At 43.6% G+C, this 14,948-nt stretch overlaps 1 protein-coding gene across 2 annotated transcripts in view; it reads right to left on the bottom strand.

Annotated features, from left to right (window-relative positions):
• Window positions 1–14,948, bottom strand: part of LOC147697257 (pyruvate dehydrogenase E1 component subunit alpha, mitochondrial) — a 158,794-nt gene that overhangs the window by 17,005 nt on the left and 126,841 nt on the right. For both annotated transcript variants that reach the window (XM_086934334.1, XM_086934333.1), the window contains 2 exons: window positions 1,361–1,428; window positions 954–1,062 (listed from right to left, as the gene is read on the bottom strand). In XM_086934334.1, coding sequence (XP_086790460.1) covers window positions 954–1,062; window positions 1,361–1,428 — 177 coding nt within the window. The remainder of the gene's footprint in view (window positions 1–953; window positions 1,063–1,360; window positions 1,429–14,948) is intronic.

The raw sequence follows: 14,948 nt of genomic DNA on the forward strand, positions 1-14,948 counted from the left end.
GACCTAGGGTTAGGAAATTCTTACCCGGTGCTGTGGCGAAACGTGCCCACCTCTGCTTTCCCTTGCTTTTTCTGAAATCGAGCACATGCATAGCAGCCCACTGCGCTGTGATCTTTTGGCAGACAGAGGTTGCATACTTTGCGGCTGTCCTTTTGGGAGTACTTATGGTGGCACTTTAGGCAACATCAATGGAGGGGAATGTTCTATCCCTCACCTTCATTGTAAAACCACTCTGACAGTTGTCTTTGTTAGTGGAAAAAATATCCTCTCCAAGTTGTTGGTGCAACAGTTGATATTCCTTCAGTGCCTAAGTTTTGCACCCAAAATCCTCAGTAAAAAACATCATGATTGTTGAAAAATCTTCAGCAGCTTTGCTCTGCTTCCGGACTAATGGTGAAAAAAAATCTGGAGAAGGGACCAAATAAACAGCATTCCGGTGTGGGGACCGGATGTCAAAGAACGGAGGACTAGTACCCCAAATGGTCGACAATGCCCAGACACACAAAAATAAAAGAGGACTACTAGAATAATTATAATTTCAGGCCTACCCCTTAGAGGGCGGAATAATACGCAGCATGGTTATCCAGACAAGATTCACGCTGCATAACTAGGTTTTTACATAGGAGAGGCACACTTCTGTGCACCAATTAAAAATAAAAAAACAGTAACACAGCACATCATAGGCTGCCCAGGTTAGCACAAACAAATGCCTTTACCAAGCTTTGAAAATAAACAAAGCAAAAATAAGAGTATTAAGGTCTGGAGGTCTAGCAACAAACAAACTTGTGCACAACAATAGTAATGGCTAACCAATACATCACTGATCTTCAAAATGATACTGTTTACTTTCAACAGACTTATTTTACTAATTTTGCCCACAAGCTTTATAAATTCAAGCTAAGATTGATAAGGCTATCAACACCAATTCCATTTTTATAGGCAAACAACAATACCTTTAATTCATCGACGCTCGCAAGATTGTTATTTAACATTCGGTCTTTGAGCAGAGTTATAGGGTCGCTTTTACTTCTCACTTCTTGAATTTCTTCTCTTGTGCGATAACTAAGAAAGAAAAGTACATATACAATTTATGTCCTTAGAGAAGCACTCACTTAACTAACTGTTTTCCTTAAATCTATTCTGTCAGCACTCAAAGGGTAAAGCATAATGAAGCAATATAGGTGAAAAGGATAGAAACATTGTATTTAATCTAACTAATACACCAAGACTAACAGTCATTTAACATTATGGTAACTATGTCCTTCTATTAAAAGTTCTCCTCTGAAGTAAAGAATGACAGTGCTTAATGGCACCTCTTATGTCCATGGCATAGGTTAGACTGTATCATAATCAATCTTACCTGACTCCAGGATCACTCATGCTGTGTCCATGGTAACGATATGTCTGCAGCTCCATCAAAATAGGACCCTGCAAGTAGAAAAATATAACAAATGTAAGCACAAGAGTCTTACCCTAGAGGGTCGTGGATCTAAAAGAAAATTCAACTCATCTTTTGGGTAGCACATTAAAATGTCATGTACACTCCCATATGTTCCTTGAAGATTGGAATAACACTGCAGATTTCTACATTTTAATTCAAGAGAATTGATTTGACTTTAGAAATTAGCTAAAAAGAGAAAAAGAGTGGTTTACATCCTATACCTCCCCACCCAAAGAGATAATTAAAATAAATAATCGTGGGCCAAAAAACTGACTTCATTAGTAATAGGTACACATAGTCCATTCTTCCACAGCCAATTTATTGAATGGTTTAGGGGTAAAACTGTTTTATGTAAAAGGCTGATTGTGAAAGAAAATATCTTGATTGCCTTTGCACAAGAAATTGAAGATTGTCTTATCATGTGCCAAGAATCACCTTCACAATTACTTTTCCTTACATACTTAGCAATTTAAAGAGCTAGTTAAACTTAAGTTTCACCGTACAACCCTTTTTAGGTCTCACCTAAGATGGCTCATGCGCTGTCTGAGAAACATGTTAACTTACAGTGGGACCACTGAATTTTGAGGAAATATCACACTTAACGGCCAATCAAGCTGAAGAGAAAGGATACACAGATGAGGAAGCAACAAGCATATACTCTTTGATTAAAGAAACTAGGGCTTTTCAAGCAGCCCCAGGCGCAACCAGCAAAACTCTCAAGCAATTGCAATATACTCTGAGAAAAGAGGTGAATCAAAGGCTTCATGCCTCTACGCTCATTCAGTACCACCGGGTTAAACGGATTCCACGAGGACTAAGGATTGCTCTAAAGCCAATGCTTTTTAAATTCAATAAACCATTCATGGTTAAATGGTATTCTATTTTAAATAAATGTTCGCTCGATCTTATACTTCTAATTATTGAGGAGTTATCGGACATACTTAAAGAACTAGCCACCGAAATTCAGGATCTGAAAACCAACCTGGAATCACGTATGACGAAGGAAGAGCTGGATCTAGCACTTAAAGACATAAACGAAACCATAGACGCACATGAAAAAGAGGTACACGAGAGGAAGTTGAGGAAATTTCGTAGAGATACGATAGACTATGAACTGGACGAAGTTTATACGTGGGCAGAAGTCTATGCCCAGAAACGCCCATTTAAGAGAACACAGGCCTCCTCAGAGGAAAGTGTGGCTACCAAACAGGACACTCTCCCGAATAGACCGCCAGTATCAACAACGAGCACAACATCAATGGCCGGAGAGGGAGCATCCACCAGTGGAACCACTAGGGAGCCTTTTTTAGAGGCAGGCCAGAGGAGTGACCATCCTCCTCAAGAAGACGAAGCAAACAAAACAAACGGGTCAGAAGGGGACAAGGCTCAACAACAAAAAAAGCCCAAAACGAAGGGGAGAAACCGCTAGGAGATCTGGTGGTAAACATCTCAAGTACGGAACTTACGGACGATCAACTGAGAGTTCTTAACAAAGGTATGTCTTTCGTACCCACATACAATACCAAACCACTAGAGACAGAAATAGCTCAATATAAATTCATGAGGAAGCTCCGTTTAAGATGGTTCTTTCATCAAGTGCCCGACACTGACGCATCCGTGAAGGTGTTCAAACCAAAGAGCACTTTTATTCCTCCTACATCACATAAGACTTTGGATTTATTTGAGTTATTGGTGAAGAAAGGTCTGGTGGATACGCATAAAAAAAAACACCTAAAAGCATGAATTTGACTAAAAAAGAATTGACAACTTTAAAGGCATTGAGTAACAACCAGGATTTAACATTTCAAGCTGCAGATAAGGGAGGCGCCCTTGTGGTGATGGACACCACCTACTACAACCATAAAGTCTCATCCCATGTGGACGACACTGACACCTATATTGCTCTGCATACAGACCCTACGGTTGCGTTTCAAACTACTTTGCTTGTGATCCTCAAGAAAGCAAAAGACTTAGGATGGATTAATGACAAAACTTTCAGGTTCTTAATCACCGATTATCCAAAAAAGACCTCATATCTACATGCTACCAAAACTGCATAAAGATCACCGAGACCCTCCCTTCCGCCCTATTGTGGCAGGCTGCGGTTCTCTTCAAGAACCAATTGGAAAATTTCTTGATTACTATTTGCAACCACTGGTGCAACAGTGGGTATCATACATACAAGACACCACAGATTGTCTCAATAAGCTAGCTAATCTAACGATATCCAGTGAGAGTGAAACATGGTTGGCTACAATCGACGTGACCGCACTGTATACGTCAGTCCCCCACGGGGAGGGTATAGAGGCAGTGGAGTGGATGTTGTTAAGGAGTGAGTATGAGGAATCATTGAACATCTTTCTATTGGAGATTTTACAATTCTGCCTCTATCACGGATATTTTTCATGGCAATCTAAATTCTACCTACAGAAGACGGGAACCTCCATGGGTTTTACGGGGGCGCCTGCGTACGCAAATATCTTTATGGCTAGGTTTGAACATTCTCACATTTTGGAAGATTTGAATTGGACAGAACATCTAAAACTATATGTTCGTTACATAGAGGACATCTTGATAGTCTGGCAAGGAACCAAAATACAACTGGAAAAGGCCATTAAGGCTCTGAATGAATGTCATCCTAGGATCAAGTTTACTAATCACATTGACCTGAACACCATAAACTTTCTAGACATCACCATAACAAAACTGGGAAATTTAATCACAACTAAAACATTCAAGAAACCGACAGACAGAAACAATGCTCTGCATTATTCCAGTTTTCACGCTCAGAATTTGAAGAACCATCTGCCATTTTCACAGTTCATTAGAATCAAGAGGATCAGCAGCGATGAAACACAGGCCACTGTGGATATAGAAGAAATGGCGCAACAATACAGCAACAGAGGATACCCAGATAAGGTACTAGTTGAGGCAAAATTGAAAGCTTTATCAAAACCACGGGAGGCCTTACTAAAAAAAAGCACAGAAAATACCGGCAAGAAGAGAAGTATGCGTTTTGAAGCAATCCACGCTCACTCCTAAAATCAAGAAGTGTATACTGCGGAGATGGAAGCTAATTGAACAGGAAGAAGACTTCAAAACAGTATTTGTCGATAAACCTATTTTTGAGCTGTCAAGACCTAAAAATCTCAAAGAACTGCTGAAACAAAGACAAGAAGGTACTTCAGGAGAAGGTCAAAGGGATGCGCAAGTGTTTCAACTGCGGACACTGTGGAAATGTACTAATGGGAGACACAATTACACATCCACATACAGGTAAACAGATCAAACTCAGACACACTTCTGACTGTAATACAAGCTCAGTGATATATGCTATCAAGTGTCCGTGTGGCTTAGTTTATGTAGGCCGCACCACAAGGAAAATCAAGGTCAGGCTTACGGAGCATAAATCAAATATAAGGTTAGGAAACGAAAAATCAAGTTTGGCGCAACATTGGAAAGAGAGACAACACACCATTCCTCAACTAAGATACACTGTACTAGAGCAGGTGTTGGTCGAGCCCCATGTGGATCCCAACATACGAATAGCCCAAAGAGAGGCATTCTGGATGAGGTACCTGAACACCGTTAAACCGGGAGGGCTGAATGACAAAATTGAATTTGCTTGTTATTTATGAGTAACCTTGACTCATGCTATTGTGGTTGTAAATGAGTTGTTAATACAGGATTAAATTTGGATAAAGTGCCACCAACGCTTGTGCACACACACACGTTTATATATTTTATATGTTTCATATCTCTTCATCATTATTATTATTATTATGTTTTGACACAGTAATTATTTGTAGCCAGTAGGAGATTCAGCACATGACAATTGGAGACATGGCTTCAACTATGATTAATGAGACCAGAGTAAATGGGTTCTTCTAGTAAAGTTGTTGTATCTGAAAGCCACAGTCCGTTTTCTATTACTATCGTTTGGATGTTAGTGTTTAAGATTACCGAAAGTTATAGTCTGCTTTCTATTACTCTCGTTTGGATGTTAGCGTTTACGATTAACATGCAATAATTTGGTTGGATGTGAATAACTCTTACATCTTGAATAACTCGAATTTAAACACTGTTGAAGATTTGAGAAGCAGTAAGATAAATTTTGGAACTCACGAGGAAGGGGGTAGGGACATCAGTCCGTTGTTGATGTTGGGCGTTATATTACGTCCCGGCATGCAGCGCCGATTCACGGCGTGTTCTTGTGAACTGAAACGGATTATGGAGGCAGTGTTCGCGAATCGTAAATAAGTTGAAGGTAACGAACGGGGTGAGCTTCATTGAGGGTTTTTAATGGCAGTTATGAAAAGCTAGTACAGATTAAACGCAAAGGGTAAAGGTTGTTCTTGTCTCACAGGTTGAACGTCAAAACACAGGAGTTTCAAGTTTGGAGTAGTGGCAACAGGAAGTAAGTAGCGGGTTCACATAGGTGAAATGAAGACACTTGGTGTTTTATTTTGGTATATTTATATTGGTCCTGTTCATACTGATATTGGTCCCGTTTTGTTTTTAGGAACAGTCGTTTTTGTCTCAGTTAAGGTGACATAGTACCCGATTGGAGGGTACGTTTTCTTCATATTGCTTCACATTTTTTATATATGGCTGTGGCACTTGTGATACACACGTTGGATGCACTATACCAAACTTGATGGCATGTATAGGGTATACCACAAGGATATTAGCACTTAATTGCTTGGATTGCTGGCATGCTTGGATAAAATGAGATAATGCATTTGCATGACTACTTAGGGTGTGTGTTTACTTATTATTTAGTGCATGAGCACAAGATGATACGTGAAAATGACTATTGAGAAATTTGTATATATTGCTACCTGTTCTCATACAGTATAATTTTTTCATATAGCATTTCCCCTGACGAAGATGCTGCGGCATCGAAATGCACTGGGAGTCATCGCGAGTTTTGAGGAAATTACTTTGCAATATTTGCACTAGTTTGACATTTGTTAGAAGAAAATGAATCATATTTTCAATGAAAATGAATTGTGAATATGTTTGCAAAAACAGCTGAAAACACTATGCACTTTTGAAAATCATTAGTAAATAACCAATGAACTTTAATTTTGTTGACTGTTTTTGTGGTTCACCATAGTAACGATGGTATAACATGAATTAATGTATGTACTGATACATTTCTAGATGTTGGAAAAAATGTTGAAAAAATGAAGTAAATGAGAATAATAATTTCTTTGCACCTGTGCAAGTTCGAACAGTGCATTCCTGCACTAGACATAGTTGTGTCTGAGTGTTCAGTTCATGTAGGGACCTGACAGGGGTCAGTCAGGTTGCAGGTCTGCACCGATTTTCTGAAAATAAACTGCATTGAGGTTTAAAATAGCGGTGTGCAGGTTACACACATACCTTTGGTTAGCCTCATTGGCACTCATTTGTTTATTTAATGGCTTGTGTGACCTTTTCTTTCCAGTCATGACTTTAGACAAGCCTTACCGTGTCCTTACATACTCAAAACTGAGTGCGTTTTCCAGCTGTCTCATTCATGTGTTTATACGCCCCACCCCATTCTCTGTGTTGCTCTGTCTCACCATGTGCTTCTCTGCCCCAGTCTCCCAGCTGTTCGGTCCCGTATTGTGCTTCTGTGCCCCCCCCCCCCCATCTCCATGTTGCTCTTTCTCAGGGTGCTCCCCTGCCCCCCACCCAGTGTTGCTGTATTTTGCTGTGTGCTTCTCTGTCCGGCATGTATTATTTCCATCCCTTGTTGCTTTCCAAGTCTCCTTGTTGCTCTGTCTTGCCATGTGCTTCTGTGCTCCCCTCCAGTGAGGTTTGTCTAGCTGTGTACTTCTCTGCCCCTCCCTGCGTTTCCATTCCCCCCATGTTGCTTGTGCCCACCCTTGTCTCCCATTTTGTTTCCATACCCGCCTGGCTGCCCCATTTTCCTTCCACACCATTCTTTGGTGTCTTTCTTTTATGTTCCTAAAAATAAAAAAAACAAAAAAACGTATTTATGTAGCCGAGTGGTGCGCATGTGCCTACAAAATGACACAGCCATCGGAGTCAAAAGTTTGTCTTTTTTTTAATTAGTTACCCATGCTACACAGCGTCAACTCATTAGCAAAGCCAATAGGTCCCAAAGGTAAGACCGACTGGTTTTGCCAACACTTGATGTAAAATACCATTATAATTCAATTCAGCCAAGATTGTGGCTCTTCATTATTAGTCATACTTTCAATAAACACTGTTAAGACGGTACTCCACCAGGCAAGGTCGCCTGGACTGCGGGAAACATCTCAGAAAGAATTGGTCACCTCAAGTGATGCTCTCTACACATCCACAAGGGACAAGGGTCTTAGGGACAGTTTACTGACAAGTGACCAGATTTAATCCCCAATTCAACTATATTCAATACATAAAAATCTGGCGGTCAAAAAAGAAACCATTAAAGAAAAAGAAAAAAGAAAAAGAGACACAGCAACCATCAGCCATCTAGCTCACTATTATTAAGTAGAAATCCAAAAGAAATATTCTATTCCATAATCAGAACTGACATCGAAAACAGAGACCATTACCAAACAGTCAGATTTCCATCAACTGCCAGACGTGGCCAGTGTCATCATCTGGATATCCTTCTTTTCTTACCACTCATCCTTTTCAACACAAAAGGAGATGATGTGGTGTAAATTTCGTATTGGTCTCTGTGACCTCTACATAGAGTAATAGAACAAGCATTTACAATGCAATGGTTTCGCCTTTGGAAAAGTTAGAGTTATTGGCATTGCTCATGACATTTCTTTTTTTTGTTTTTAACTTATAAATAAATGGCATTGTTATTTACATTGCCAACAGCCCACACAGCTCACACAGCCCACACAGCCCACACAGCCCTCACAGCCCACACAGCTCTCACAGCCCACACAGCTCTCACAGCCCACACAGCCCACACAGCCCTCACAGCCCACACAGCCCACACAGCTCTCACAGCCCACACAGCTCTCACAGCCCTCACAGCTCTCACAGCTCACACAGCTCTCACAGCTCACACAGCTCTCACAGCCCACACAGCTCTCACAGCCCACACAGCTCTCACAGCCCACACAGCTCTCACAGCCCACACAGCTCTCACAGCCCACACAGCTCTCACAGCCCACACAGCTCTCACAGCCCACACAGCTCTCACAGCCCACACAGCTCTCACAGCCCACACAGCTCTCACAGCCCACACAGCTCTCACAGCCCACACAGCTCTCACAGCCCACACAGCTCTCACAGCCCACACAGCTCTCACAGCCCACACAGCTCTCACAGCCCACACAGCTCTCACAGCCCACACAGCTCTCACAGCCCTCACAGCCCACACAGCTCTCACAGCCCACACAGCTCTCACAGCCCACACAGCTCTCACATCTCTCACAGCCCACACAGCTCTCACAGCCCACACAGCTCTCACAGCCCACACAGCCCACACAGCCCACACAGCTCTCACAGCCCACACAGCTCTCACAGCCATCCGCCCACACAGCTGTCACAGCACAGCAGTTGCTCTCAGTGCAAGTGTGCACTGAAGCAGGTACTGTAGTAGAATTGGCCTATACCATGTACTGCACTGTGACATGTGTTTTGGAGATGTGTCGTGCTCGTGGGTGGTGGTCCACAGTGGATGCCCCTGCCATTGGGTGGGTGACGGTTGCCTCCACAAAGAAGCATCCCGGGAGCCACAGACAGACCGAGACCCTCTAAACATCTCCTATTATTCTTAATGCTGAAAAACAATGTCTCCTGGTGATTCGGGCACCATTATCCTTCACGCAAACCAGATCGTCCTGGAGGAACCTGGTATTAAAAGTTTCACTTGAAGTGAAGGCTTGCCCGGGGTGACCATTCACATGAGAATCTACTTCTCATGTGAATGGTCACCCCGGGCAAGCCTTCACTTCTGTTGGTCATCTACTGCAAATGGTTGATGGCACAATATGCAAGGGTAAAAAAACAGACTGGTGTCACATAATATCCTGCATCATTTGAGCTGTCTCGAGTAGCTTATGTGAGCTGTCTCTGCACTGTGCAAATACTGCATCAGGCACTCTTCCAGTGTTACACATAGGTTCTGCTTATTTATTCTACCAGGATTTTTCACTTTAGACTCCCATGTTTTGGACCTAACTATAGGTGAGCCTCGCTGTAATTGTAAAGAGATTGTGTACCTGCCAGGTTCTGGCTTTCAAGATAAAGCCAGTACAGAACAGCTTGGACACTGGACAGGTCACGTGAATACAGGTGCACACAAGTATGAACATATGTGCGGGCTGCGCATGCGAGACTACCATTGTGCACAGCCAAGTACTTGTGCACAGGCAACATGGCACAAAAGGGACTGTGCAAAGATAGGTGCTGTCCTGGGGTGGGCATTCATTCATATGTAGGTTTACTGGAAAATTAGTAGTGCTTTCACTGTAGCAGGTGCTTTGAATTGCAGTTCTCACTTAACTATACACAGTCCAAAAAAGTTTAAAACTGCAGGAGACAAATGCATGCCAAATTTGAACATGCAGGTCTCCATAGAATACATACATCTATAGGGATGTCAGAAATGGTTATATTTCCCTGGCTCAGCTCAACATCAAGTTATAGTCCTTTATTTCCTCGTTCTTGGCCAAATTATTTGTTCCCAAGCAGAGGGAACAAAGCATCCCCACAAAAAAAGGAGTAATTATCAGTGATTTACCTAGTTCCTGGGAGAGGTAAGGAGCGTCAGGGAAATATGTATCTTATAAACAGCTGTCACACTGTACCAGGCCCACTGAACTAAGGAGGAAGCCTAGACATATACAACCAACACAGGAGGGAGAGCGGGGGGGGGGGGCTCCCCTTTAAACTTTTGGTGGGAAGCAATGGGCCTGTAATGTCGGCAATGTGTGAAGTTGTGCAGCACAACATTGTTTTAATAATTAGCAAAGAAGCTCACTCCCTGAATCAAACTTCGGTCCCAGGGGCCCCATACCAGGGACCTGATGCAAGATTGTCGCAGGGATCCTATTCCCCGGGACAACAAAGGAGGCAGCAGCAGATGGCATGGAGTTGACTGGGGCCAGAGACCCCATCCCCCAGGCTCTATTGTTAAGTAGGATGTGCATTCCCATCTGGCTGCAGCGGGAGTACATGAAGTGGGGAACTGGGGGGGGGTATACTGCAGTTGTGTGTGGTAGCTTGTCACTTGATGCCAGCTCCTGCACACTGGACTGCAGTGGGCTTCGGTGGCCTTGAAACCACCCTGTGACTCCCAGTGGCCCTATGTTCTGTGGGAAGTGTGTAGTTTGTTTACAAGCTAATTAAATGTTAGCGGCGGAAAACGACATCCTACATGTTTCCGTTTCACTCCTCCTGTACCCCAACATGATTGTCAAGCAGTACTTTACAAAATCCTTTAACTTTACAGAGACAGGAAAACAACGCCTAATCTACAGAATGAAATGAAGAGCCAATTTAAGTTATAAACTGACAAATGACCTATGTTCTTGAACGCACAAGTGTGACAATACAAACAAGATCTAAAGTCACCTTTCTGAATAAAAAGAATGCATGTTCTTGACCTGATAAAATAGGACTTGCCATTATTAGTCTATTTTTCGAGACCTGAATGGGGTACTTTGTTACCCGTAATAAGAATTAGTGACATACCTTGTGAAGAACTCTCACCCCACACAATTAAGAACCCAATGTCTTACATGGAGTAAAAAACAAACCCTGAATTTCGATCTGTCCATGCCAGACACTGCTGTACAAAATAACTTAACAGCCAGCAGCAGCATAGTTAATGTATTGCTAAGTTTTTTCCCGGGATTCACATGGTTTTATTCAGAAGAGGAAGCTACACATCTCCTGCTGCATTAAGCAGAACAGGTTAGTCCCTTAAGGTGTCACACCCATGTGCTCATACAACTATAATTATTACTGATGTGGGAGACCGCATTACCCCCCCAATTCAGTTTCCACAATACACCCCATTGCATGCCAGCTTCTCAGAAGCACCTACCTATAGGCAAAAGTTTTCGGTGCACTGCGTATTATGCGAACAAACTGATTGACCTCCAAACAAACATTTTGCAGCGGTGCACCCGCGTTTCTCCATTCCCACAAACCCTTCGGTGTCCGTGCGCTTAATCACTGCCCGCACTCCGTGGTCTATGTAGGTCCCCCTCCCTGGTTTATGTGCTTCCACCATTGCTTGCGATTCTCCATTCCCTGCCTTCTTTATGTTATGTCTGAGCTTCCCTGCTGGCGTCTCTAGTTGGTCCTTGCCCCTCAGCCTTCCGCCCAACTGGTTTGGCGCACATCAACGCCACATATATATTATTTAATTGGCAACCTATTTACTAATCCATATCAGATTGCTAAATAAATGGAAAAAGGCCTCCCTCTTTTGTAGGTGCACGCATCAGCGTTGACGCGCATGCACAAAACGACATAGCAACACTATTTCCAGCCAAGCTATTGTACATCATTGCCAACGCTAACAGGACCCGTGGGTGGAACATACGGTCTGTGTTGTGCTAAAGCTGGTTTCACGTGCCGTATTTGGTGTGCATTGCATGCTTCGGAACTATTCATAAAACCTTGCACTATTTAGCCAGGTTTCATTTATCTGTAGGGTATGCCTTACCAAGTGTCAGGTACGTGGTTTCCATTAAACTACTCTTAGCACCATATAGTGCTACAATGAAGTTATTTTGTTTCATAGATTTGATGTTCGTTCAGTCATTAACATTTTCATAGAACATGTCAAGCCAGAGCGACTGAATACCTATGATATTACTAAAGGGATTTCCGGGCCGCCCAAACCTGCGTTCCCAACTTCTATTAAAAGGTACACACTCAGAAATGTGGTTTAAAAAGGTGTTTTTTTTTAGCGATTTTGTAGAGTCATTTCTATATAAATCAGTAAGCATCAACACAAAGATTCAACTCTGTTCTTTGAGATTGTCCACTACTAGAGTTTCTCACTTTGGTCCACCTAGGGTCAAATCACAAAGCTTCAACTCCAACATGCCCTTAAAAATCCCCAAATTAATAATTTCCAGGATATGCGATAGACTTGCCAGGTATCTAGTTGACAGTATAGGAAGGAGGGGCTTCAATGAGGTCCAGAATGCATATGTGGAACGAAGGAGGGACAGGGGGTCTAAGATAATACCATGACATTTCTATGCCCTCGGTTTGTTATAAGTGTAAAGGTTTTTTTCTTCGCCGGTTTTACCCAGTAATTAAGCCTATGCCGAAAGCGAATTATGCAGGAGCCAGCACATAGGGAGGGCTAACTTAGAGCTACAGTTTGTATACAAACTGGGAAATAACTACCAGAATATTGGGTCATGATATCGCATGAGGAGCCAATCAATGTCCGTGGTCAGGCCCTACTGGGTTTATCCTAGTCTCACAAAAAGGCATACCACCTAGCGAGCTCGTGCACGTTTAGAACAGCTTGATATGCACCCCTCACAATTGGCAAAGCATCTGGAGGTAGACTAGCGTTCTAGGCCAGAAATCGATATTCATTTAAAGAGCATGTGGGGCCAAAACATCTGCGCTAATTTCCAAATGTATCAGGAGCATTGTAGAATAATAAAGGGACAACGACCACCTTTCATCGACGAAAACAGCAGCCATCAGCCGTGCAGATTATAAATTAAGGGGGTGTGGTGTCAACAAATCACTATCTTGCAGGTCGGACAGGAATGCAGGAACCCGCATCTCGTTTATAATAGAGCGTGTTGCCCGCCTTTCTTCAAATACACGGGGAATATATGTGCACTCCCCAAAACTTATGTAAGGAGGGAAATGTTCAAAAGGGCCCATGGGTGGGGAATGCTACGAGTTCGCAGTAAACGCACCCCGAATCAGGTGGAGACAGAACATTTGTTCACACCCCACGAAGAAATTACGTCAGAAGGAGAAGAAAACGCAAAAACGCCCTTGAATCGGAGCAAGCATAAGACAGATAGAGCCGTCGACCAGGAGCCCGCCCGCACTCACCTGTTGTCTGAGGCGGCGGCGGCTCCTCTCCGCTGGGCTCTTCTGGGTGACGGTGGCAGGGCTCTCTCCTCGGGAGAGCCTCGCCGGAGGACGGTTCCTTCTTCTTCCCGGCAGGAGCGCAGGGTGGCCTCCCGTCCGCTTCCTGGTTTCTCCTCACTCCAGCAGCCAATCACCGCGCAGGTCACCCGGCGAAAGCCTCCCGCAGCCTGAACCAATGGCAGCGCGGCTCCCAGGTGACGTCAGCGGTGGTTCCCTCGGCATCTCCACGGCCCCGGGGGTGCGGCGGTGATTTTCACGGGCAAAACGGCTGTGCACAAAAAGCGCTCAGGGGGAAGCACAGCGCTTCGGACTGACTGCGGGAGGGGGCGGGAAAGGGGGAGGAGAGACGCAGAAGACGGCCGGAGCAGGAAGGTGGGTGCTGGCAATGCCGGAACAGATTCGGGGGCGTTCCCGGCTTTTGGCTGACGTATCATGACGTAGCCAAAAGCCAAAGATTCTCGGGAACGCCCCCGAATCTGGTCCAGCCATGACGGACGCCTCTCTGTTCCAATGGCTAGCCTCCATTTATGGAGCTAGCCAATGGGACAGGGGGGCGTATTCCAGAGTCCTTACTGTAATCAAGAGATTTCTCTGGAGGCGGAGCTTACAGCTCCGTCCCCCAGCGAAACCTAAAAAGACCAATGACCAGTTATACTACTTGATCATCTGATGTATCTAGAGGATATCCACTAAATATAGGATGTAAAAAGATTAAGTGCAGGGCAAGTGAAGTGGTAATCTAAAAAGGATATGGAAGAGAAAAACCTTTTATTCTGATATCTCTCCCAGGCCTAATAAAATAATTGCGGCATAGCTTATGATGACGCAACACTCCAGAGTATATTAGATAGTACACCGAGTATACTAGACAGCATCTCAAGTTCTACAGGCACTAATGTAGATGACTGGAATTCAGTCACGGTCCTGAAGAAGTCACACTCAAGGACGGTGATACACGGTGCTATCATGGCAGAGTATTTGCAGGGCAACTGTGCACCTCCTGGCCTTTTAGTTGCCAATGCGCCACGCCTAAGGCTTTTCGCTAAGATTGGTCGCTTATAGCCTGGCGCTGCACCCGGGACTGGCTACTCTTGATCATTTGTACTGCTAAACGGATAGCAGATGCTATCCTGATAGAAATATAAGTGATGGAAGCACAGATAAAAACAACCATCACAGGTAATCTTTTTAAAAAGAATCAGGACGAATCGAACAAGGTAAATAAGAAATTTAAGGACTCAATTCTTCACTCTAAAATAGAGAAATTCAAAAAGGACTTGGCCAAGCATGAGGTGGTTTACCCATATACAAGTGATGATTACACTCCTCCTGAGTTTAATGCCAAAGGGAAACGCTATGGCTCTACATACTCAGGGAGCAGCTCGGATGATAACTTGAGCGACTCTGAAACTACAGATTCTAACAGACAACCATTCAGAGGGAGGGGGAGACTGGCCTC

The sequence above is a fragment of the Lissotriton vulgaris genome, chromosome 8, assembly GCF_964263255.1.
Source record: "Lissotriton vulgaris chromosome 8, aLisVul1.2, whole genome shotgun sequence".
In the NCBI taxonomy this organism is placed as follows: domain Eukaryota; kingdom Metazoa; phylum Chordata; class Amphibia; order Caudata; family Salamandridae; genus Lissotriton; species Lissotriton vulgaris.